Source organism: Schistocerca gregaria, chromosome 2 (assembly GCF_023897955.1).
Source record: "Schistocerca gregaria isolate iqSchGreg1 chromosome 2, iqSchGreg1.2, whole genome shotgun sequence".
Taxonomy (NCBI): domain Eukaryota; kingdom Metazoa; phylum Arthropoda; class Insecta; order Orthoptera; family Acrididae; genus Schistocerca; species Schistocerca gregaria.
This window is the reverse complement of record NC_064921.1, coordinates 367,220,829-367,248,568: the sequence shown is the minus strand read 5'-3', so window position 1 is coordinate 367,248,568 and position 27,740 is coordinate 367,220,829. Positions and strand designations below refer to the sequence as shown.

At 38.0% G+C, this 27,740-nt stretch overlaps 1 protein-coding gene across 6 annotated transcripts in view; it reads left to right on the top strand.

The window, feature by feature from the left end:
* Positions 1–27,740, top strand: part of LOC126337083 (organic cation transporter protein-like) — a 307,774-nt gene that overhangs the window by 134,768 nt on the left and 145,266 nt on the right. For all 6 annotated transcript variants that reach the window (XM_050001432.1, XM_050001437.1, XM_050001433.1 and 3 more), the window contains one exon: positions 26,982–27,161. In XM_050001432.1, the coding sequence (XP_049857389.1) occupies positions 26,982–27,161 (180 nt within the window). The remainder of the gene's footprint in view (positions 1–26,981; positions 27,162–27,740) is intronic.

The window sequence follows — 27,740 nt, the reverse complement described above, 5'->3', positions numbered from 1 at the left end:
TCCATCTATTTTCCGCGATTTCCTTAAATCACTTCATGTAACTTCTGGTACGGTTCCTTTGAAAAGGACATGGCCGATTTCATTGCCCCATCCTTTCGTAACCCTAGCTTGTGCTCCGTCTCTAATTACCTCGCTGTCAACGGAACGCTAAACTCTTCTGCTTCCCTTTTATTTGTCTGCAGCTAAGAGCTTTCTACAAGGATTTAAGATCTCATTTAAGGAGTTTATTGACTTTATCGCTTCCCTTGCCTGAAGTTCAAGTGTACCCAGAATCGTAAACAAGGTGTCCCTGGATTCAAGGCGCACCTTCCAAGCGATATTACTGCTGATACCTCGGAAACATAGTTAGTAAATCATTTACTTCATGTGGTAGTATCTGTTCCAGTATCGTGCGTCCCTATTTTCAAAATAAGAATTCTAATAATTATACAGGATAACAGGAAATTTTCCATTGAACTCATTGTGTAACTCAACTGCCTCCATACCCGCAAAGAAATCGAACGCCTTTACGAGGGTATGTTTTCCTAACCGCTTTAGTCGTTTGCGAGATTACTTCCTTATTTACACGATGCACATGACGTTCATACCTACACAGGGCTGAGTAAAGAGCACTGTGCATCACTGCAACCAAAAAATGCTGAACGACAAACTAAACGAAAGCACTGCGAATCGTGTATCGTTAACTTGTTAGCGTAACTACTAGACGGATCTGGAGTCTTTGCACCACAACATTCTCATACACAAAAAACCACCTGCGTAAACTTCTAAGTGGTTTAAATCTAAAGATCGTTGTGGCAACGCTGTCTTTGAACAATCCCTCAGGTGGATGGCTATTCCTCACAAATTTAGTGTTCCATAGCAACCCAAAACCCCTTGCAGCCAGAACGGTGTAACGACTACAAACATTCCTCCATGAAAGTGTTCTGTGTTCATCAAATGCACTGAATCTCGCCAAACGATTTCCACCTGATTCATCTGTTGTTTTATTTATCCGTTCATTTTATATTTATGCTTGTATTTTTTCGCGAAAAGGTTTTGCTAATGATTAGGTACCGCAAACATCGTTCAGTAAGTTACTGAGTTCAGATAATTGGCTTCTACCTCTGAGAGAAGTGATAAAGTTAGCTACATGCTTAATTAAGTTATAAGTGCACAACATTTGACGTTTGGCATTTGCGGAATATTTTACACATTCTGTTTTTTAATACGTGGATGTGCGTTTGCCACTTAAAGGCGAATAAATAAAATGTATAATCATTAAATTTCGGTCATACAACCGTGAATTTACGTGGTTGCATGCTTTAAATGTAATGGGTTATTCGTTACGTTGTGAATCTTTGAAAATGCTTATCAACGTACCAGTAAACAAAAGAGTGATAATTATATAGTATATTAGTATTAATTTTGTTCCAAAATAAAAATACATTAATGGAACAAGATAATTTTTCATTTTGTTTTTAAAATTAGCTTTACTGTCCTTAGGTATACTCAAAATATTCGACTATCCAAGTAACGTAAAAATTTGTATTCAGCTTAATTCTCACTTTCTGGCCAAAAAGTGAGTATCACCTTGTCATCCAATATTTCTTTTCAGCTAAACTGCTGTTTTGAATGAAAAACTTCTTAAGATCGAGGTACTGCTGTTTCGTTCCACAACGAAATCAAACCTTTAAAGTGTAACAACTTTCATACGCGTTTGCCGACAAAACTTCTACACATTATCAACAGTCAAAAGTGAAGAAAAAGAAAAGCCTTGCCTTGCATAACAATTGTTCACATTTCAGGGCAAGAACTGCCGCACTTGTTATTGGACATGTCCAGGGATCGATCTTATCTATGAGGAATGAGTAGCCAATGAGAAATCAAATCACTGAAGATATCTGTAAAACAGATCTGCAGAAAAGAAGTATTCACAGTACTGAACGTTGTGACATGAGAAAAAAATATCGATGGCAGTGTATAAGAAACTTCAAGTAGAACACACTGGCCTCTATAAAAAGTGGAGGGCCAGAGTTGGCGATGAGGCTATTGGTCACAAATCAGTGTTGTTACAGCATTTCTTGCTTGCTGAATGAACAGCAGAACCAACCTTCATCTTGATGTGGACTAGCACTTGTAGCACAACCACTTAAGTTCCCTAAATTAACAAATGCGAAGCTATGTCAGGTCACTGCAAATAGGAAACTAACAGCTGAATAATTACACTGCTATTTATGTTAATTACAACACCTATAAAGGATTGTGTCTAGAACGTGAAATCTGTAGCATGGAAACGTATCAAAGACAGATATTAATAATCATCGATAGTTTCGCTGTTAACATCAAAAGTCTGCAATGAAGATAATGACTGAGCATTTCTGTTAATTCAAGTACCAAATAATAAAGTTTTTATATGAAAACATATCGCCGTTGGGAATTTTTTATTTTCTACCAACGGCTTTTGACTGGACAGATGCAACATTCTTTCGGAGCAAATCAAATTTTATGACACTGAATGCGCACATAATGCTAATTTACATCATACGTAACTAACTGGAAAGAGTGAATCGAGTAATATAGCTCATCATTTTGGATAACGAGTGATATCCAGGTGAGACAAATCTCTGCTAGTCTGCCACAGGCCCCGATGTTGGGTCCAGTGCGATTCTTGTTACATTTGAATAGCCTCCCGCCTTATACGGATGAAGTTGAAATAATTCTCCTGGCTGACGATCTAGGCGTTATGAATCAAGGTCACCAGAGTTGTACTGACCGAAAGAGAACTAAAGGAAATTTTTATGAAAATAGGCTGTGTGCAACTGTGGCAATAAGAGTGGAGTATGATGGAAAGACAGCTTGAAAAACAGAGGTCAGTGTATGTGTTACCGGCGTACACCACTGAAAAAAACATCTCAGTTTTCTAGTTTGGTTATTCTGCTGAGATACTGTGACGTTGCGACTTGTCATACTTGTCATCCTTTGACGAACGTCGCGGTATCCCAACATTGCCACCAGGCTGGAAACTCAAATGCTTTTAGTCAGTGAAACACAGAATATTCGAAAACGTTAGAAACAATGTCTTCTGGAACAACTGTGACTTCTTTTAAACATAACTTATCAAAAGACAGTAATTTATTTTGTTTCCCCTTACGGTTCATTGGCCCATTTCCAGCCAGTGATCAGATAGGAGACCATCACTGCTACACCTTCATCAATTTTTAATGATAACATTGTTCTATACATAATTATATAGATTTAGGCTATTTAAACACAAATGCTTGTTAGAATGACAGAAGTGTCTGGAAGTACGTATTCTTTAAAAACTTGATATGGGTTGACAAATTTTGTTTTACGTGTGATAGCTGAGTCTGGGGATTAAAATGTTTAAAATGTGGTTTACTTTGGACACTTTCCTTCATTAATATCAGATGGGATAGTTATTTACGGCGATTCTGTATTTGGACATAGAGAAAAACAGCACAAAAAATTCTGTAATGCTTACATATGACACACTTCACGGCTTCTGTGTACTGTTTTAGAAGCAACTGCACGTACTACAACAGTTCCAAATTCCTTCCTGATTTTCTCGTTAACAATAGTTCATAACTTTAAAGCAACAACAGTATTCTTGAGTATAGCAGAAGAATAAAAATTACTTCCACAATTCTTGACTTAACTATTGCACAAAAATGTACAAATTGTCACATATGTTATTAGTGAGCTGTAATACTAATCATATAGTGTGGCTCATAATCTTATAAAATCCTATTACTAGGCGACGCGTCGGCAGCTAGCGTATTATTGGTCTTAAATGCATGTGTGGTAAATGCAAGTAGAATTTAGTGACTTGTTTCAATAAATGATGACGAAAGAATGTTCAAATGTGTGTGAATTCCTAAGGGACCAAACTGCTAAGGTCATCGGTCGCTAGACGTAACACACTACTTAATCTAGCATACGCTAAAGACAGCACACACACCCATGCCCGAGAGAGGACTCGAACCTCCGACGGGAGGGGCCGCGCAATTAGTGGCATGGCGCCTCTAACTGCGCGACTACGACGAAAGAGCAGGAAGAGGCTAAAATACGGCACTTCACACGCCTCCTCCTCTGTAATTGTTTTAAGATGGTTGGCGAGACTTATATCCCTATTTGTCAGATCGATTTCGACCGACATTGCAAACTCTGAATGTCGTATAATATCGTTGAACAGATGTCAACTATACCGGGCTATATGATTCACATAGTCCATTAGTATTTTCTTTCGTAAGGATCGGTACGATACTAAATCGATAACTTTTTGAAAATATAGGGATATCAAATCATCCTTGTTACGTATATCTGTGGCTTAAGACATCATTTAGGAAGGTTGAGGACCCACCCTTTACCGCCAGCAGGAGCCGCAAATTCTGGCTTCACGTGGTACGGATTTCGGCGGGACGGAGATTCGCTGTAGAGGAAATAATGTCAGTGAGTGGACGCACGAAACGAAATGAAGTACATATTTCATTTCCTCGTTTTGGAAGCAGTTCTGAACCGATATTGTGAAGTTAGAAATATATGTTTCTGTTGACATGGTTTAGCTTATAAATTACGATATTACATACTATTATTTTTCATACGAAATAAAGAATTACTATTACGTAACGCAAGGGGGACATGTTACTACATCTCAGGTCTAGAAAGCAACTTTCAGCTACACTCCATAATAAAATATGACTGAATCGATCAGTTCTGTAAAAGTGAGTGTATACGTCAACCAAAATACATCGTCAGAAAATTAAGTAATAAATGAAGAAAGGAAGTGACATTTTGATGAGATGAACTACATCTTATAATTCTACATTTATAATACAGTATCGCTTAAATTTTTTTTTATCTCGTAGTAAACGCACTTATTCGATAGTCCATCATAATGAGAGGCTTCGTGTTGTGGACAAGCCCTTGTTGGTTCGTCGTTGCTTAATGGGTTAAGAATGATTTATACATCGGCGTTTATTTTACTAGATAACATCTGGTGGTAGGTGATGAAAGGAACACCAATCCGAAATCCTACTGGCTTTCCTAAGCTTCCTCCCTCATTCCCGTGGATAGCGAAACGGTAGTTAGAACGCCACATGTCTCGCGGCTTGGAACTCCCTAACTCCCTCCCTTCCATGCCTGCCTCGGGTCACGCCACCCAGCCGGTTACTCTCCCCCTGGCTTTGTGGCCGAGGGAACCCCGCGCTTGGGGATACTGGCGCATCATGGCGGCCACAACTCGCAGTCATGTAAGTAGCACGCTCATTTCTAGCGTTTCTGCTCGCCACAGATATCACACACGGCAAAGAAACGACTAGGCGTTTGCCTTTATGCCTCTAAGAATACCGATGTAATTCGTATGGTATGCCTGTTGCCATTAATGGTGAATATGAATAGTGCATTTTTTAAAGCAACAATTTTACGGAAGTTGCCGCATCGTTTTCTTAACTTAGACACCTAGATATACCACACGTTATGAATAACGCGACGTTTTAGGAGTTAAACGTCGCATGCCGGCTACACGCAATATTGTTAACGTAGTTTCCTTTGTAGGGAGCGTGGAAGCCACCACTTGGTTCTTTACAAGGAAGAAAATGGGCTCAGGCCTATATGTCCGCGTTACGACATGGAAGTCCTTCGGCTATGTGAGTTAATTTTAGTACCGTGTAACCACATCTTAAACCCCAACACTGTGTCCATATTTCTTACATTATTTATGGCACAACATTTGCGTTAGAAATGCCTGTGTAGCCTTAGCCTGAAAGAACAAAAATACACCACAGTGCTGACTTTTACCGAACTCCAAAGGTTGGCGCACAAAAGGTTTGTGGGTAAGGTCAGGGAAAACAATCGGCTATAGTGTAATGGAAGGAACAATCTCAGAATATATATAAAATCAAAGTGTGCACTCACAATTACCTATATTTCACTAAGCATTTGTATTGGTCTGTGCGAACGCACAAATACAGGAAAGGGGGGAGGGGGGGTGCTGTTCCTTTCAGTTGTTCCCTCCTGTATTCTGAGTAGTCAATCTTTGTTATTTGTGTCTTAGTTTCTCTTTCTGTGTTTTTCATCCAACTTCCAGTGATTTGCTGAATCTAACAATGGGCTCACGAACTGAGTTGTTGATAGGTACGATCCGCTTGTGAATCGGCACCTTTACGTCACTGCAATGTTTTCTGCAGTCAGACCGCAGGCCCATCCACATGGAAAAGCGAGTGAAAGGTTTCCTGCTTCAAAAACAGCTGTAAATTTTCTAGAATTGCTTGCCATTTTCATGATATTTTGTTTTCGTATTAATTTATTCTCCAAAATCTGAGAAATTCGGAAACTGATGCATGTTAAAATACTGACGCTTTTTGTAATTTTTTGTTCGGGGAGAGGGTAGGGGGCGGAGTGTCACAGTCCCTGGACTGTCACGATCCGTTGACTTCCGATATCTCCCCACCCTCTCCGCCCTTGGTGCCGCTCCTGGATGCAGTCTTTGTACCGAAGGGTACGATATTTCGTCCGTCAATTGTCATCGTGCTATTCCCGACCAGGTTTAAAGAGACCTTTTCACTGTTACTGATTTCTGATTCCCTCGTATCTCGCTCTCATCTCTCTTCGTCGCGGCTCATCAATAATCTCGCTTTTAATATTTTCCTTCAGTTATGGTTGACATCCTCTCAACTAACATTAATGTCACATTTACTTTATCTATGACGTGCTTGTGGTCATATCAATTTTCATTTATACCAGTGATCGGCAAACTGTGAATCGTTAGCCACATGGGGCTGTCTGGCATCATGAGTGTGACTCTTGCACAAAATACCACGTGCTGGTGTGATACACAGTGAGTTTGCAACTTCGGTGCAAAAATCGATTTTCGACCTGGGCGAGTCCATTTATTTTGTTGTAGGCGTCACGTTTCATCTAAATGAACTTTATTTGAAACTACAGGAAAAAAGAAACTCAGTTTTGTTAATGTTACAAGAAGCTACTCCATTTGAAAACAAATAATCTCTTTTTGCTCAAGATTTTGAAAAAGAAACTTTCATTCACTTTCCAAGCCTGTTAAAACCTCGACAAGAAAATAACGTCACATTTACTTAATCTATGACGTGCGTGTGGTCATATCAATTTTCATTTATACCAGTGATCGGCAAACTGTGAATCGTTAGCCACATGGGGCTGTCTGGCATCATGAGTGTGACTCTTGCACAAAATACCACGTGCTGGTGTGATACACAGTGAGTTTGCAACTTCGGTGCAAAAATCGATTTTCGACCTGGGCGAGTCCATTTATTTTGTTGTAGGCGTCACGTTTCATCTAAATGAACTTTATTTGAAACTACAGGAAAAAAGAAACTCAGTTTTGTTAATGTTACAAGAAGCTACTCCATTTGAAAACAAATAATCTCTTTTTGCTCAAGATTTTGAAAAAGAAACTTTCATTCACTTTCCAAGCCTGTTAAAACCTCGACAAGAAAATAACGTCACATTTACTTTATCTATGACGTGCGTGTGGTCATATCAATTTTCATTTATACCAGTGATCGGCAAACTGTGAATCGTTAGCCACATGGGGCTGTCTGGCATCATGAGTGTGACTCTTGCACAAAATACCACGTGCTGGTGTGATACACAGTGAGTTTGCAACTTCGGTGCAAAAATCGATTTTCGACCTGGGCGAGTCCATTTATTTTGTTGTAGGCGTCACGTTTCATCTAAATGAACTTTATTTGAAACTACAGGAAAAAAGAAACTCAGTTTTGTTAATGTTACAAGAAGCTACTCCATTTGAAAACAAATAATCTCTTTTTGCTCAAGATTTTGAAAAAGAAACTTTCATTCACTTTCCAAGCCTGTTAAAACCTCGACAAGAAAATAACGTCACATTTACTTTATCTATGACGTGCGTGTGGTCATATCAATTTTCATTTATACCAGTGATCGGCAAACTGTGAATCGTTAGCCACATGGGGCTGTCTGGCATCATGAGTGTGACTCTTGCACAAAATACCACGTGCTGGTGTGATACACAGTGAGTTTGCAACTTCGGTGCAAAAATCGATTTTCGACCTGGGCGAGTCCATTTATTTTGTTGTAGGCGTCACGTTTCATCTAAATGAACTTTATTTGAAACTACAGGAAAAAAGAAACTCAGTTTTGTTAATGTTACAAGAAGCTACTCCATTTGAAAACAAATAATCTCTTTTTGCTCAAGATTTTGAAAAAGAAACTTTCATTCACTTTCCAAGCCTGTTAAAACCTCGACAAGAAAATAACGTCACATTTACTTTATCTATGACGTGCGTGTGGTCATATCAATTTTCATTTATACCAGTGATCGGCAAACTGTGAATCGTTAGCCACATGGGGCTGTCTGGCATCATGAGTGTGACTCTTGCACAAAATACCACGTGCTGGTGTGATACACAGTGAGTTTGCAACTTCGGTGCAAAAATCGATTTTCGACCTGGGCGAGTCCATTTATTTTGTTGTAGGCGTCACGTTTCATCTAAATGAACTTTATTTGAAACTACAGGAAAAAAGAAACTCAGTTTTGTTAATGTTACAAGAAGCTACTCCATTTGAAAACAAATAATCTCTTTTTGCTCAAGATTTTGAAAAAGAAACTTTCATTCACTTTCCAAGCCTGTTAAAACCTCGACAAGAAAATAACGTCACATTTACTTTATCTATGACGTGCGTGTGGTCATATCAATTTTCATTTATACCAGTGATCGGCAAACTGTGAATCGTTAGCCACATGGGGCTGTCTGGCATCATGAGTGTGACTCTTGCACAAAATACCACGTGCTGGTGTGATACACAGTGAGTTTGCAACTTCGGTGCAAAAATCGATTTTCGACCTGGGCGAGTCCATTTATTTTGTTGTAGGCGTCACGTTTCATCTAAATGAACTTTATTTGAAACTACAGGAAAAAAGAAACTCAGTTTTGTTAATGTTACAAGAAGCTACTCCATTTGAAAACAAATAATCTCTTTTTGCTCAAGATTTTGAAAAAGAAACTTTCATTCACTTTCCAAGCCTGTTAAAACCTCGACAAGAAAATAATTTGGATATAGACATTTGTTACTTCAAAACAACACTTTTAAGTATGAGGCAAACGTTTCTCAACAAGTTCCTGGGATTCAGAAACCTCAAAGCGACATTAGCCTTTGTTAAGAAAAATATGTTGATGCTGCTGTAACAGAATTAATTTTTTTTCCCTTTAATATTGACATTTGGAATTTTAAATTGTACGCGTAACTGATGGATTAAAAACAAAAAAATGTGAAGCTAGAAATTTGGACGTCTTTGTGCTGATGCAGAAACAATAGCACTCCGTCTTCAGGCCACGACTGGCCTACCGGGACCATCCGACCGCGGTGTCATCCTCGGTGGAGGATGCGGATGGGAGAGGCGTAGGGTCTGCACACCGCTCTCCCGGTCGTAAGATGGTATTCTTGACCGAAGCCGCTACTATTCGGTCGAGTAGCTCCTCAATTGGCATCACGAGGCTAAGGGCACCCCGAAAAATGGCAACAGCGCATGGCCTGGGTGGTCTCCCATCCAAGTGCCGACCACGCCCGACAGCGCTTAACTTCGGTGATATCACGGGAACCGGTATATCCACTGCGTCAAGGCCGTTGCCTGCAGAAACAATAGAGAAGAACAAATCCGAAATTAGTACACAGCGCAAGGGGTCTGCTTTGAAAAACCTGGAGAAGGAAGATGTGTTGATTTTTAATACCTAGAACAATATTCCTGACAAAAAAACTAGTGTTTGCTTTTCTTTCCTCGTTCGAATCTACATGTTCATGCGAACAATCATTTCCAATCACAAACCTTGTCAAGAGTAAATTGGGAAGTCATCTTATTGATAAGAACCTGGAGTCGTGAGCACAATTAAAACCAAAAATATTCAGTTTGCCTTACCGAAACTTTCCACGGGGTTCCAAGGCCACTGTTCACATTGGTATCTGTCAATATTGTAATGATTTAATTTTATGGATACGTTACTAATTAATTTTATCAGTAAAATATAATATTGTTATTAAGTACAATATCAAGTTTTATTCGACACACCTACAATTTAACTAAGACGCAAAACTTTAATTAAATTTTATTACCTTCATTTTAGAGGTCGTTGTGAAGTGAAAGAAGTTCTAATGTTGAGTACTGAGAAAGTTACGTTGCGATGGTCTGAACACGGAAGATGAATAAAGGGGAAGCAATTATACGGGACGTGCGTCGATGGAAGAGTGGGAAGGTGTCGACATCAACAAACATACCTCAGTCAGACTGAAGCTGTCTTTAGCATACGCCAGATTAGGAGTACAACGGTGTACCTGCCTATATAGCTCAAGTTCATAAAGTTTGGCTCTCAAAAGAAATTTCATTCTTTGTACGACTGATATTTGGCTCTGTTGACTAACGAGTTTCCCGGCCACTGATTTGAACCAATTTAGACTACTAAATCCTGGTCTTAATGTCATATGCCCTGTTATTTTTAGAGGAGTGCACCAATTTACATTCTTATAGTATATAATAAGTAGCCACATTCGATTAAATACGCTGCTCATTCCGTAGGCCATTGCGCTTAAGTTCCTTTAACAGGTCCTAAGTGTGGTTATTATAAAAGATAAGTAATCGTAGTTGGTATACACCTTTCTCGAACAGATTTCTCTCACCACGCTTTTGAACTAAGAAAACTTTTGTTTGGCGTGATGAGATATCCCAAAATCCACCATCTTATGATGTTAATGGGCTGAAAGTAAGTATAATGTACAGGCTTGTGATATCCAGAGCGCGCTATTCTCGTAAAGACCTCATAAAAATTCTCATATTTTACCAAAAATTCTTGTAAGTTTCGAAAAATGTTTTCATGGTATATTACAGACTACATGTACTGCCTAAAAAACTTATTTACAAGATAAATAGAACAAAAATACAAAATTTTTGTACCTGGGATTTAATTTTGTAGTACACTTCTTCTTCTTTTTCTTCTTCTCCCGTTTTATACAAAGTAACCGAAATTATTTTCTGGTGCATTTGCTGTGTTGGTTGGAGGGTCATACTTGTGTCGTTTCTGGGACCTCTTTAATACATTCTGAGGCAAGAAGTACTCCATTCAATGGGTTAGTTTCCACGAGGTCTACCTGAAATTTAACATAAAATGTTAATAACCTAAGAAGCTTGGACACGTGTTATTACGAGGTGCATTCAATTTCTAAGGCCACCGAAATCGATGAAAATGGCGTTACTTCTCGACGTAATCGCCCTGCTGACGTACACATTTTTCACGACGCTGACGCCATTATTCCATGGCAGCTGCGAAGGCTTCTTTAGGGGTCTGTTTTGACCACTGGAAATGTGCGGCCACAGAGAGTGTCTTTCATTGTTGGAAAAAGCCAAATGTCACTAGGAGCCAGGTCAGGTGAGTAGGGAGCATGAGAAATCACTTCAAAGTTGTTATCACGAAGAAACTGTTGCGTAACGTTAGCTTGATGTGCGGGAGCGTTATCTTGGTGAAACAGCACACGCACAGCCCTTACCGGACGTTTTTGTTGCAGTGCAGGAAGGAATTTGTTCTTCAAAACATTTTCGTAGGATGCACCTGTTACCGTAGTGCCCTTTGGAACGCAATGGGTAAGGATTACGCACTCGCTGTCCCAGAACATGGACACAATCATTTTTTCAGCACTGGCGGTTACTCGAAATTTTTTTGGTGGTGGTGAATCTGTATGCTTCCATTGAGCTAACTGGCGCTTTGTTTCTGGATTGAAAAATGGCATCCACGTCTCATCCATTGTCACAACGGACGAAAAGAAAGTCCCATTCATGCTGTCGTTGCGCGTCAACATTGCACGGCAACATGCCACACGGGCAGCCATGTGGTCGTCCGTCAGCATTCGTGACACCCACCTGGATGACATTTTTCGCATTTTCAGGTCGTCATGCAGGATTGTGTGCACAGAACCCACAGAAATGCCAACTCTGGAGGCGATCTGTTCAACAGTCATTCGGCGATCGCCCAAAACAGTTCTCTCCACTTTCTCCATCATATCGTCAGACCGGCTTGCGCGAGCCCGAGGTTGTTTCGGTTTGCTGTCACACGATGTTCTGCCTTCATTAAACTGTCGCACCCACGAAAGCATTTTCGAAACATCCATAACTCCATCACCACATGTCTCCTTCAACTGTCGATGAATTTCAATTGGTTTCACACCACGCAAATTCAGAAAACGAATGATTGCACGCTGTTCAAGTAAGGAAAACGTCGCCATTTTAAGTATTTAAAACAGTTCTCATTCTCGCCGCTGGCGGTAAAATTCCATCTGCCGTACGGTTCTGCTATCTCTGGGATGTATTGACAATGAACGCGGCCTCATTTTAAAACAATGCGCATGTTTCTATCTCTTTCCAGTCCAGAGAAAAAAAATCGGAGGCCTTAGAACTTGAATGCACCTCGTAATCAGTTTATGAGTTTTAATCATGTACATACTTTAGAAAAATCTGTTTTGCAATCAGCATTTGAATGCGGTAAACTCAAAACTGAGAGGACGAAATCGCTTAGTTTCTTGAATTTTTCACTTTTATGATTGCTCCTTTTGGAGTGAGTATGGGAGTCAAGCCAAAATCAGGGGGAGACGCATCTATTGGTTGTCTGTAGTTTTTGCTAAATCAAAATTGTGGGAGGAATAATACGTGGCAATAGTTTTTACAATGGCATAAGCGAAGATCTTATATCTCTGAGATTTTGTGACTGAGCATTTTTAGGATTCAGAACTGCTAGTTTGGACAGCACTTTACCACCCATATCAAATCTTACTTTGATCTCGCACGAAGCTGTCTGTAACATTTGAGAATTAATAGTACTAATTAGGTGTGCCAGATATAAATATACAAATATATAAAAAAGACGAAACAATAAAAATATAAAGTCACGTATGAGCAGCTTTTATATCTGCAAAGATCATGTTATTCATACCTACACGAAAGGAGAAACATTACATTGCAACTAAACAAAATTCTTTGGGATATTTTTGCTTGAAATTCATTGGAAGATAAAAATGAACTTACCTCATTTTCTATAAACTCTTGATAAAATAAAGACACAGTGTACTCACCACAAAAAGTCCTATATCGATGATAAAAATCCTTAAGGTGTTGGTGATTCTTTATTGCAGTGCCCCAATGCTCTTCAGAATTTTTGCATCTAAGTACAGCTGTGATTCATCCGGATGATGAGCTGCATTTTTTGGGTCAACATCATTCGGATTTCTTCCCATGACATAATAACGTTTCATCAAATGCACAAGTATTTCTCTATAGAGAGTTCTAATCGTGCCACGAAGATTAACCATACTACTGTTGCAGACTGTAAAAATTTGTTGAAATTAGTAAATTTTGGTAGAATACTCTCTAAGAACATATAGGCATTGTGTAAATAGTTAAAAACTTGTTCATCACTTATAACTCGCTCAGAAAGCTATTTTTGTTTAAAAAAACAGCATTAGAGCATCCCATTTTACAACACTTTTATAACAACCGGCATCATTGTAGCCAACATGTCTGCGAAGGATGAAGCAATTAATGTGGTTCCTAGTTTAAAAACACTTGGAAAGAAGCATTATGTTTAGCCGATTTCCACTCAATATGACGTAAAATAAAATGTATGGGATACAAAATGCTGCAATATCTGAAATTCTTTGAACTCCGCCTGTCTCTTGGCACTAACTTGAAAAAAAAAAAAAACGTAAATATTCCGCGCGAGGTATTCACAAGCCCTTGGAAGGTTTTTGCGCGTCTTCCTTGCGCATACATGCGCCGATTGACAAAGCAGTTCATTGCAAAACTTCCCGGGCAAGTATCTTGGAATATGCTTGCCACCGAATTATGAACTTGCCAACATCGTATGGCAACTATATACTGCAAATCAAAAAACATTTCCAAATTAAATGTTTGGCTGTTGGAACATTTATTCTAGACCATTGTAAAGATTCTCTGCAGTGGAAGTTTTCTCAATATTTACGTCTGCATCATCGTTAACTTCAAAATTTTGTATTTGTGAGTATTCATATAACTCCCACAGCTTACTTTCAGAAGTGAAACAAAATTAAAGCTTAGGAGAAACTTTTGTTCTGGAATTTAGTTGATCAGTAGTTCAAGAAAAATTCTTATTATTACCCACCTGAATATCTGTCATAAAAACGGACCATTGCACAGTAATGTTCTGCAGTTCGGACATTGGTGGACTCGTCCGCCATTATGGCAAATTTGGCATTCTATAGCATTTTCACCCTCACTTCTGCGTGTGCCACTTTAATCAGATTAGAAGCTATAGCCCATGCTTCGTGCCGTTAAGAGTCATGGCCCGTGTAATAACCGAGTCTGGAAACGTTTATTTCAACAAATAGGATAAATGATCAACTGCTAAAAACACCAAATTATGTTCTTCTAAGAATGCTGAAAATTTAATTTCAGCAATAGCAACCTTCCTCTTAAATGGTTGCGCGTTTGAGACAAACTGAGAAACTGAAGGTCGTCGTGCAGCAGCAAACTACACCACGTTAAGGTACTTCTTACATTCTGAATGGCTTTTAATGTTCTGGAGTTCAGAAACCAAACTTACATCGCGCTCTGTACAGATCATATCAGCCAATTACGGAATTCTTGTGTATTTCGTGGTTCTCGAAATTTTTGCAATTTATGCACAGGACGTTCAGTTTCAGAGATTTGCCTCTCTTTAGCCTTTTATTCGGGCGTGCGCGACCGCGAGGTGCTTCTGTTTTCTTCTAACTCACTGTCACTTCCCATTTTTGCATATATCTCAGCAATACGCAACGAAATGAAGCACTTCTTTTGTAGTAACTGGACAGTAAATGAAAGCAGCTGAGCGTACAGTGACTGCGAAACACTTGCTAAGAGTAGCGTTTGTTGAAGTCCAAACCATCCATCATGATGCAATGTCATTATAAAGTTATTATTACTATGACAGTTGTTTATATTTAACAATTCCACTAGGGACACCCGGGTATGGCAGGGCAAATTACTGTTCATTGTTTTCCAATTGCATGAGAGTATCGTCTGAAAACATTTTAGCGCTTTGAAATTTAGGTGGTCGCTCTGTTTCGGAAACTTAGTTCAAAATTTTATACAAAACAAAAGTGATTCGTTATTGTTAGCGTTTTCTAATTTTTTCTAGGGTCAGGCTTTGAAGCTTCATTCTAGACTTCGATTGTTGAGCCAGGATTGGCGGCTAGGCGGTGAGTGTCTCTGGCTGAAGCTGATGAGAGGGACCGTATTGTCCTTAATCATGCCCATTTCATTAAATATAAATATTTCTCCAACAAATGTGCATAATGTATAATTGGTAAGAACTTGGGCAAAACGTTTGGGTACGATATTCGCTTTTTCCTCGTACCTCATACGAACGATGAAATTCTCATATGCCTACGAGAATTCTCTAGAAATCACAACGCAGATATCTCCAGATATCACCTATATCTGGCAACATCTGCATTGTTGTGGCACGTCGACAGTTCACTGGTATGTTCCTCCTAACTAAATCTTTTGTCGAGTTGCAATTCGAGTTCTCTGTCAATCTCCTCTGTGTACTTGTCATCATATTTGACGCATATGTTTTGTGAAATCCTCTTGCACAATTTTGCATATTGTATTTTGACTTTTTAAATTGGCAAGAAATCATTTATTAATGTGCATTACCAGCTCTTTCTAAAATTATATTTGGTTTACTGTTCACTGCTGCCTCTGTGTCACTCTCAAATAAAACAAATTTCACGTCTGTGGGGTACTGCTGAAGAAGCATTAATATACAGAAAAGTTTAAGGGCTCTTACATGGAACGTTATGAGGCACCCACGTAATTTTTTCCCATCCTGATGACGATTGATGCTTAGTCTCCCGTTAGATACATGCAAATTGAATTATTTCAAGACATTTCTGAGACACAATAATAATTTAATTTATTTGCTTCAAAGGATGTTCTGATTTACGCAATGAAATGCATTCAACAAATCATAGGTTTTGGTGGTAGGCTATAATTTATAGTCTAATGGACTAAGATTATCATCACTGTGTAAACAGCCTTCTCAGTACAAAATTTCAAATTGTGATTTAGAAGCATATTATTAACCTTTAGATGATTAAGGAGCCACTCATACATTTACTTTTCCAAAAATTGTGACAATTCTGTTAAATGTGAATTCGGTGCAGGTTTAGTGGTATTTCTGTATACTCGTTCTTATACAACAGCTGAACTTAAGTATAATTCAGTCACGAAATATCCTGCTGGCAAGTGGTTAGTTACGCAAATAACTTAAGACGTTACTAAAATCTTGAGAAAGTTCTTCATTTAACTTCGCCGATAGTTCATGATAAGTACTAGAGTTGTTTGATTTTAAATATTTTAAAGCAGTCATTACTTCTTCTGAGTGACAGTCATGTTCGTGTTAATGATCTTACCTTGTAAAGGCTGGTCTTGTAATGAGTCTCAGGTATTCCAGGACAGCATTTACTGCCCCCTGTCAAATCTGTCTTGTTCATTACCGGTGTGAAGTGCGGGCTAAAGAGCTTTGGGACAGTACACACATTTGTTAGCAAAATATCAGCTACCTTTAACCCTTTTAGACATGAATTTTTTCTGGAGGAAAGAAAATGTTTCTTTATTTGTTAATGCTCTTAGGTGATTTTGTAATGGTTTTAGGTGCTAGATATAAATAAAAATATGTGCCTGTTTTTAAAAAGTGCTTTGTACACCTGGTTTCATTTTATGGACTAAAAACCTAATTACTAAATATTCTGTATTGCAGTAAAAAGAAAATGATCGTTCAATAACAACCTTGCAAAATAACAGAATTTCACTACACAGTGGAATATAGCGAACCAACCACGTGCATATATTCTGGTGGTCACGAGCTGCTGCGCTCTCCTATATTATATTCACTTGCTGATATTTTCATAGTAATGCCGGACAGTTGGCAACACTTCCACATGATAAAAAGGTTGAACAATCGCGAAAGTGAACCTCAGATTTAAAATGGAGAAAAGACCCTTATATTGCAACTAATACACAGTAAAAGTTAAAATTCATGATTTTAGCCAGAAGGGCTACAAGTTATATATTCGCTCCTCTCTATGTCAACTTGTACCAGTCTTTTCCATCACTATTTTCTGTAGTGCCTTTGCTTTGTCGTCTGGCATGACTATTCTTTTCTCATAATGCATTTGCTTCAAAGTGTGGATTACTTTCTTCTCATGTAATGGCTCAGCTTATGCAAAATTTTTACCGGACGTGTGTGCGATGTTGCTCCTCGTATAGGGTTGCCAACCGTCCCGATACATCAGGAGCGTCACCGTTGTGGGTCTTCTTCCTCCGACATCCCGCCAACACCCATATTTTGCGAAGTACTGTTAAGAGCTTGGCTCAGGTACGAAAGAACACCATCTGTTAGCGCAACAAATAAATGCAGCCTCAGTTAGTTTTAGGTATGTCAACAATTCTATGTTGAAAAAGTCGTCTCATAGATGGGTTGCATGTTGCATATCGACGATGCAAGCAGTTTCTAGATCTAGCGCTGTCATTTGAGAAAATGCCAAGACTTCCCCAGTAGTAGGAGGCGGGAACTATTCAAGCAGCGCCACGTGGAAGAACCGGGCAGTTCCCATTTGAATAGCGATATGATAAGACGATTCTTTCTAAACTTAATACGAACGATGAGTGCAAGTTAGTAACATTTGAAGTGTTTACTGCTAGTATATAGAGCGTGAAGTGTATAGTGACGTGTACTTCAATAACTAAAGTGTTATTGTCGACTATTTAGCCGACCGGTGTGGCCGTGCGGTTTTAGGCGCTTCAGTCTGGAACCGCGTGACCGCTACGGTCGCAGGTTCGAATCCTGCCTCGGGCATGGATGTGTGTGATGTCCTTAGGTTAGTTAGGCTTAAGTAGTTCTAAGTTCTAGGGGACTGATAACCACAGCAGTTGAGTCCCATAGTGCTGAGAGCCATTTTGAACCTTTTTTTTAAGTAGTTCTTTCTAGGGGACTGATGACCTCAGATGTTGAGTCCCATAGTGCTCAGAGCCATTTGATTTGTCGACTATTTATAGTCTAATCAACTTATCATAGCTGACGAAAATGCCCAAGAGTGGGAAGGAAAAGTGACACTTTTTGGATAATTACACAAAAGAGTGGTATTTCGTCAAGAAAGGACGAACGGATCAGGAAGCGTTGTGTGAGAGTTGCAGCTGTTTCATCTCTGTAACTCACGGAGCTAAAGCAGATGTGAGGCATCACATTTCTACAAACTTATTCGCCGTAGTATCAACAATAAAGCCTATTCCTACATACTTGATTAAAGAAGATACCCAAGAAGAACTGCTCGCGTTGCTGCTGAAATAACAACAGCTTATAAAGTTGTCAAGTATCATCAATCATTCAGTTTCTATTGACTGTGCCGTAAAGGTGAATGACGCAATGCATCCTGACTCTAAAAGTCGTCGCAAAGCGGTCTCCAGCCAGGACCGAAGCTATTGCGATTGTTAAAAATATTTTTGCACTTCACCTCCTGTCCGAATGCATAAAACAATTGCAAGAAGTTTCGTTTTACGACATGCGAACCGACTCGTCGAACCACAAGGCTGAAAAGATGTTTCCTTTAGTTGTTCAATACTTTTGACTGAAACTGAAGGAATCCAACAGAAGCTGTTGAAGTTTGAATCGCTGCATAACGAAACATCGGAGACAACTGCAAAGTTTTGTCTAGACACTTTAAGAAAACTGCAAATTCCGTAAGATAAGTTAATGGCATTTGTGGAGACAATACCAACTTCGGAGGGCTTCATCGACACCGCCAGCGGTATATTTTCCACCAGATTAAAGAACTAGAAGAAACGTAGAAGGAATTGAATGTCTTGCCCATATTCTCCAAAATATTGTATCAAGCACTGCTAGAGTCTTAACTATCGACATCGAAATAATCGTCATGAAAATATTTAATTATTTTTCAAGAGGGCAAGGACAGAGAAACTGAAAGTGTTCTGCTTATACGTTGATGCAAATCATCAGACTCTCTACCTCACTCAAAAACAATATGTCTGTCGTTAAGCCCGCATTTGAGAGAATTCTTAAGCTTTGGGTTCCATTAACACAACTTTTTGACGCCGAAAACAGGCCAACGATGTCTCAATGAAAGGAAGACTGCCAATTTTATTGGCATGCAAACCAAAATGAATTTGAACAAATTAACTAATCCGAACCCTAACCAAGAAACAATTAATTTGGTTCGAAATTTGAGGAAGAGACAATGGCTTTCTGTACCATAGCATATGATTACTTAGAGAAACGGGTTATTTCTTTTAAAAAGTATTGGTACACTATCTGAAACGCCAGATTGATTGATGATTGAAAACACTATTATACACCTGACTAAAAATGACGTGAAGATTTCAGGGGACAATTATTTTCAGGAATATATGTGTATGGAGAGCTTTTTTGACACTAATCGTGACTCGCCAGAATGGAAGTCGAAACACTGTGCAAGAAAGGTGGACTTACTTTCTTAAGGTAACCGAAAATCCTGAACGCAAATGTCAACTGCTAAAATTGTGCGAGTTTTTGTTTTCTATTCCCGTACACAACGCTACTGTGGAAAGAATATTTTCGTTTATGTCGGCCCAATAGACTGATGGAAGAAATCGACTTCTGCTAGGAACTGTGGAAATAACCTTACAGTCCCAGTTTAACTACAAGCTGACATGCATGGAATTTTACAAATACGCAAATGGGAAAAAAGACTTGCTGGAAAAGGTGAAATTTTCCGAAAAATATAGTTTATCAACTACTTTGGCAGCAACAAGTTCCATGTAAGTGTGTTCTATATAAAAGGTAATCACACTAAATGAATTTTTTACTTCATTTCTATACCCCTATCTAATTGTGTCCCGATGAGATCCCAGCTAGATATGGCAACACTGCCCTCGTGACAAATAGTAAATTGTGATGTTTGATTACGCAAGTCTGTCTTGAGCACTGCAGTGGGAGCAGCAACTGTCTATTTAATTCTCTTTCATGATACACTCTCTTCAAATTACACATGTCTTCATTGATGACAGCATACTTCATTTTGCTTGATCTGAAATCCGTGCTGGATTATGCTGATTATATAATGTTGACATTTTTGAGCTCAGATTGATATTTTCAGGTTGTTATCCGTGCCGATTTTTTCACAAACTGAGCCATTTTCAACAAATTCCAGTCCTGGTGTTCTGCAACCCTTTTTGGAGATGGACTAAACATGAAAAATTTATTTTCGTATTGGGCCCTGTTTGTTTTTATTTTTAAATTAATCATCTGACCTCATTTGATGTTATCTTTCATGATAATATATGAATTCCCTTTACGTTACCACGGTTATTACTTGAATTTGAAGAATATTAACGTTACACTTCATTACCAAAAATTACGTTGCGGAAGTCCCAATTCAGTATATGGTATCGATCTTTTCGAAAACTCTTGGGGGTTGCAATGCCATCAATGATGTGATGTGTTGGGATCCAGGTATTAAGTTGCAATGACAGTAATGTTTTTTGTTAAAATTATGTCATATATTGCCTGACGAAAAATGAAACATCCAGAAGACGTCAGATGTCAGTTTAACTTTGTGCTGATCATTGTCAGGTGAGTAAATGATTAGTTTCCATTTTCTGTAAAGGTGGAATGGCCACCTGAGTGCAGCAGTATTGTTATCAAGCCTGGTAGGATATTCATTCGGAGAAACCATGCACTCATGTGGGTCAATGAAATAAAGAAAATACAGCAGTTTGGACGGGGTCTCATTGTGGGTCTCCATGTGGCTGGCTGGTCAAATTGTGCAATATCCCAAGGTTTCGGGCATCTGGATGTGACACTGGCCTGATGTTGAACATCATGGGAATATGAGGGCAGACACAGTCGTCGTCAAGGTTCTGATTGATCACAGTAAGGGAGGATCACCATATCATGCACCGAGCACATTGAACCCCTTCGCTTGCCATCCAAGTACAAGTAATAAACTCCCAGCAACAATCCATGTCATCCTGCACCATTGGTCAGATGCTAGCAGCTGCTGGACTAGGGAATTACTGGTCCACATGTAGCCTGCCGCTAAAACCACAATGCAAATGGCTACATTTGGAGTGGTACCGTGAGCAGGAAGAATGGACTGTTGATAAATGGTGTCACATTGTTTTCAGCAATGACTCGAGTTTCTGCATTACCCTGAACAGCCACCGCCAGTCAGTATGATAGCAACTTGGGAAGAGGTCCCATTCTTTCATTGTTTTAGCACAGCTGTGTGACTCCTGGTGTCATGTTGTAGACATCATTTGCGATGTGCCCATAAGGTCTTGCGTTTGGGTAATACTTCAGGTTATGTGATTGAGAGTACTCAGGTGAAACAATTTTACATACTGACATGCTGTATCCTCTTGTGTCACCTCTTCATGATACAGTATCCTGACACCATTTTTCAAAAGAACAATGCTCATCCACATGTGACATGTGTGTCAATAAATGTCTGCGAGACACTGAGGTACTTTTGTGACCAGGAAGGTCTCCAGATCTATTTCCAATAGAAGATGTGTGGGACCACATCAGACATTAACTCTGTCCCAGTGCCAGTTTGTGGTGTAAAATCTTGCAATGGACTTGGGGGGAAGAAAAGGGGGTTGACATCATAACCCGTATGAAGTCAAACAAATGTGAAATTGCTCTTCAAACTTATTTTTTGAGACTTAAAACTGATAGCAACATATAGCCAAAACAGTATCACACTTGGAAAAACAACTTACAGTGCAAGAATCTACCTTTGTATATCACTGTATGATGCTCAGAGCCTTTCGTCAATGGATTGAGTAAGCAGTACACAGCACATGACTCTTGCATTTTCAGTAGAAGAAATATGGTATATATTTATAATATATGCGTAACTACTTGTTGGTAATTTGTAATGCAATGTGTCTGAATTTGGCTCATAGTTTCTGTTACTTAGGCCTATACAAAAGAGCACTAAATATTCAGCACATGTTGGCTGCAATGAACTCATAACAAAATTAAAATGAGATGAACTAGTCACAAAACAGGATTGACAAGGTGTCATTATGATGCACATTAAATATGAAGCTAATGTTTCCAACAATTGTGCTGTGAGATCAGACTGTTGTGAGAAGTTTTATTTCATATTCACATCTGTTGGCTTTGCTACCTTAAAAACAAATTTCCAACTTGCAATCTAATATGAATCTATTTTAAAGCGAAAGAGAGCTTGGAATCATTAAGATACTTTGAGTGAAAAACACAGTAGAAAACAAGTTCTGCTAATAGGTAGCAGTTGTGGGATAGACGTAGCCCAACAGTTTCAGGCTGCCAGGTCACAAGTTTTGTGACACAAAGTGGTAGTCTTAGTCAGTTACCTAACAGAAATCTTAGGACAGTTATGTAAAGATTTCAACAGAGATGACCAATTGCTCACAGTTGAGGGGTGTCTAAAGAAACTAGCTAACAAGAAAGAAGAAAGCCTCAAGGTAGATGTATCTCGGATTGCTGTGCTGCAGAAAATGATCATTGCATGTGACAAAGTGAGATCCACTGCTATAATGACCAGGGAAAAGACAGCAGATGTTGTGTGAGAGGTACATATAATCTCTGACCATAGGCTCAGCTTCAGTCCATCACCAGAATGGAGGCTTCAACTTTCACAATGCCAGGATACAAATGCACTTAAATTTAGTGTTGTGGTAAATTCAGACTGACAACAGGAAATCAAATTAATGGAGACTCCCACTTCACCACCTAAGATTACACAGAAACTGAAATCTACTTATTTCATCACAATATCAGGGAATATAAAATAAACTAAATGGACTGCCAGTTGCTAGTGAGTCCTCAGCAGTTGGAAAGAAATTTGTCATTTGTCTGTCTGAGCACCATATAATCATAGCAATAGAAAACCTTAAAGTGACAATAAACTGTCACATTTTCATAGATGACAAAGAAGAGGTCACTTTCACAAGAAACAGTAAATATATCAAATCTAAATGTATTCATCCTCATGGAGTTATTGTGATCATTACTTATGTCCAACCTCAGCCTACAGATCACTTTCCTTTACTTCCATTTGACCAGTTTTGGACTAGCTGCCCATCTTCAGACCTATTACAGCTGGTTCAAATTATAAATGGTTTCAAATTCAAGTTAGCAAGCTTCAAGAGTTTTGGGAAATTAGTTGTAACATGAATGTACATAACCTACCATTTGTCATATTTACAGATTTATAAAATTAAGAAACCTGATTGGTGCAACACCTACAACACTGAGAAATACACTGTGTTTGTAGAGAATGGTCTGATGTAATTCATAATAACTGCATCAATCACAATGCAAAATTTAATAGAATTAAAGAAGTTTAAAACAACTTTACAAAATCATTATGAAAAATTTGTAAAATATTTTGTAGAAGGATCGTTATTGATGGGAAGTTTGTAGCACTCAAAAGTGGCCTGTATGGGCTGAACATTAAAGATGTTGCTAATTGTAGCAAATGAAACATTGATGAAGAAGTTATTATTAATAAAAACTTTGAAACAGCTTTAAAAAGTTCCAAAAATGTCTTCTTCCATTTGCCATTACATTTGAAGCATTTATAATATGAGTCAAGTGTAATTATAAAATAATTTTTTGTAATAGATTTGAAGATGGACAGCTGGCCCAAAACCAGTTTTATGTAAAATACGGAAACCAAAATACAAAAATAAGCACATTTTGTGTAGCATTTGCTTTTGAGTTAACGCTGAATAATATGGTTCTTGTTATGGTTACAAGCGAACAGGTTCCCACAAGATAATTGAGAAATTTTCATGAAAACATTTGAAGCCCTATTGTTCTGTATGTCAGGCAGAAAGATTTGTGGTGATTTTAATGTAGACATCTTAAAAGAATCTGACAAGAAAAATGATGAATAGATGCGATTAGCTATGTGCCTGCAAAAAATGGATTGGCAGATCACAAGGTACAGTTAGTCACTTTAAAAAAGTCGGCTATATGGACAATCTGGAAACCTTCAGAGAAAATGATGAGAGTAACCAATGATTTGGGAAGATTTTAGGAAAAGCTAAAAAAAGTTAAGTGAGGTCAAGTTTATGATGAACTGAATGCCACTTCATCATATTTTTTCACAAATTTGTAACACTTTCGAAAACAGTTTTCGTGAAAAAATACAACAGAAAGTTTACGAAGAAAGACTATCGTTAGAACAATACTTTCATATTGTAAACATGAAGGTGTAATGCAACATTTTAATAAAAATAGTTAAAATCCAGGAGTATGCACATTTTGCCAGACAATAATATGAAATCTTTATAGAATGTTTTAAAAGAGAGGCAGAGAAAGAAACTTAGAAAATGACACTATTTCTATTGAAGAGAATGGAAAAACTACAAAAGACAGTTAATGTGTAGCAATATTAAGAAATAAAACAATGGAAAATCTAGAATGGAGTAGTGACAATATTATGAAAAGGATAGATTGCTACTCACCATATAATGGACATGTTTAATTACTGACAGGCACAACAAAAAGACTCCTAAACAAGTAAGCTTTTGGACAAAAAGGTGTTTTCCTGAAATAAGTGGGGCCAAAAGCTTACTTGTTTAGCAGTCTTCTTGTTGTACCTCTCTGTGAGTCAGTTTATCCACCACCTGTTCACATATTAATAAATTCTTTTTGAAAGTGGATGAAAGCATTGATTCAAGAACTTCAGAATGAAAGCAGTGAACAAATATGGAGTAAAATTAATGAAGTAAATAATTCACATACAACCCGATCTGAAACACAAAACGTAACTATCCTGCAAGTAAAATTTATTGTGGAGTTGATAATATGTCCAATAAAGCAATAAATGGTTCTTGCCATTTAATGTGTAACATTCTTGGTCATATTTTTAATACATCATTAATTCAGGGTATTTTCCAGACAGATTAAAATATGCTATTGTTTGGCTTCTAATGAGGAAGATGACTCCACATATTAGCTGGCTAGTCTCACTTCTTATACCATTTTCCAAACTTTTTGAGGAGACAGTGTAGATCTCCAGAATTGTCAATCACATGTGTAGTAATGAGGTAGTAAGTCAATTATAGTTTAGTTTTCAAAAGGGTTGCTCTGCTGAGATGGCTATTTGTATTTACATATTTTACTGGTGTGCATACTGTGTTAAACAGTAAAAAATGTAATCTTAACAAAGATAATGAGCTGATGTATGAAAGTGAAAGACCTATATCTCAGTGAGAGCAAAAACTTTAAGCTTCTTCCATTACGGAAAGGAGTGTTCAAAAATCTATTAAGAATTCTGTTAAACCTACTAAGAAAATTTCCAGAGCACCTGATGCAGCCAGAAAGGTTACCTCAAAGAATGTTTTACACTTTATCTACATCACATTTCTGTAAAGCAGATGAGAATATTTCTAACAAAATGTATCCCTAGTAAACCTGGAAATTTACTTAATTCTTTTACATAAAGTTACATGATCTTTCTTATGATACTCTTTCATCAATTTTATCAGAAAGTAAAAATACACTTGAGAAAACTATAAGCCTATGAGAGAGCGTTTCTGGTCGTAAGTTACCTTCAAGAGACAAACGTTTTAGCCCTACTGAGAGACACTTATAAAAGTAAATCAAATCACCCTAGCTTTTGGAACTATTAGTCCTTCCCTAGAGAGGAGAGGAATAGTTTTGGGGTGATTGCAAAGGAAGAGCAGATTACTCAGAACTCATTGTGAGAGGGATTCACTTGTTGTAAGGAAAGAAGCCAGGCAAAGATCTTTGTGAAAGCCAGCAATTCCATCTCATAATTTTGTACTACTCTCATTAATGTGCTACGTACACTATGCTTGCAATTACTTTTGAAAACCTAGAGAATAGTGACAGTAGTTTACGATCTTGTTGTTCATGTCTGTTATTCTACTCTCCAAATTCCCTGCAGAGGAAAAGTAGGCATACAGTAGATAAAGGAAAAAAGTTTAGACCATATCACTAAATCATCTTCAAAATGTATGTGGAAACTGTAAAAAGAAAGGAAAGGAGCATCACATTAAAAGCAATTAACAGTACTTTATCCTACAACTGTCCAAGAAGTTCTTCTCCTAGTTTTGGAAGGAATGAAGCTTAACATTAAAAATGTCATTGGCAATGAGACCACTACCGTTGACTGGAGCTTATTTATCATACTAACAGATTACATCTATTCTTTTATTATTTTGTACATCCCTAGAATCTCACTTCATGTTACCAGTAATTGAAGTGTGTGCCCATAGAATTATTGTGACATACCTTGTGCTGTTTTAGCACAAATTAATTCCATCTTATTGCCCCTGTCTACTCAGAGTTTAATATATGGCAGGACATCAACTATTTTAGCCTGAAATGATTTATAATTTGACATGGATCAAAAGAAGGGAGTGATACTGGAGGGATCTACATATTTTATAAACAGAAATATGCCACACCAGCATGTGAATGAAAAATCCACAGAACAAAAACTGATAGACTGCATGAAGCATGAAAAGCATCACATAGTATATTCCCACTGTCAAGATGATGTAACTTCATGTCACATTGCTTCTGCTGCTCTGACTGCAACAAAGTACAGGAAAAGGGTATTATATCAAGTGGAAACCAATTTCAGGTTACATGAGTGGATGTCTGTTATTACAATGCTTGTGAGAATTATGTAGATACTTGTCACAGAGATGACGGTTATCATATTTCATGGTAGAAATATATTTGATGTACCATACTCTGCCACTCAGCAATAGCCAAGATTCTTTAATACAGTTATTTATCCAGCTCCATCATACTTTTTGTAATCTGGCGAACTTTCCATTACTAATTAACTGGCAGCATTAAAAGCATTCCTCTGTTTTTGGACAGGACCCACTGCTGGATGTCAGAATGGGAAGGGAGCACAAGAAGAGACAACCATGGCACATGTTCCTGCTTCTGGCTCTTGTGAAAATTCCCTCTGCCTGGCAAATGGCCAGCATTCTTGTGATTGGTCCAGATAAACTTCCTGGAACTTACTGGTGTAGTTCAGGACAACTTTCACCTGAGGTGAGTGCTACCTAAGAAATCGGAAATATAAATATCTATAAAATTTAAAACATACAATTTTCAACTATTAAAGTCTAATGACACGTACTTATTGTGCATGCTAAATCAGTTTTGATGTGTTGTTCCATACGAAATAAATCTGTTTACGCATTTCTGTCAATTTCCTACACCGATAATTCTTGTTAATGATTTAGACTCAGATTAGATGCTGGCAGTCATAGCATAAGACAATACACTGTAATAGATGAGTTTCTATTCAGCTCTCTTTTAAGATATTGATATTGCATCATCAATTTTGAGATTATACAATTCAGATGTCCTTATCGTCACAAAACTGATAATGTCAAAGTGAATGCCTTAAATGAAAGACATTTACTCAGTATAAAGTTAAAAAAGTACTACTGATGACATAACAGAATCAGAACCAATGTTTTATTACACTGGAACAGTGCAGGAAGGAAAATTCATTGTAAACAAAAAATTTAAAACATTATGGATATTAGGAACCTAAGAGAGAATAGCATTAGTAATATGAAGGGGGGGGGGGGGGGGAAACAGATATTTCATGAAAATTTTTAA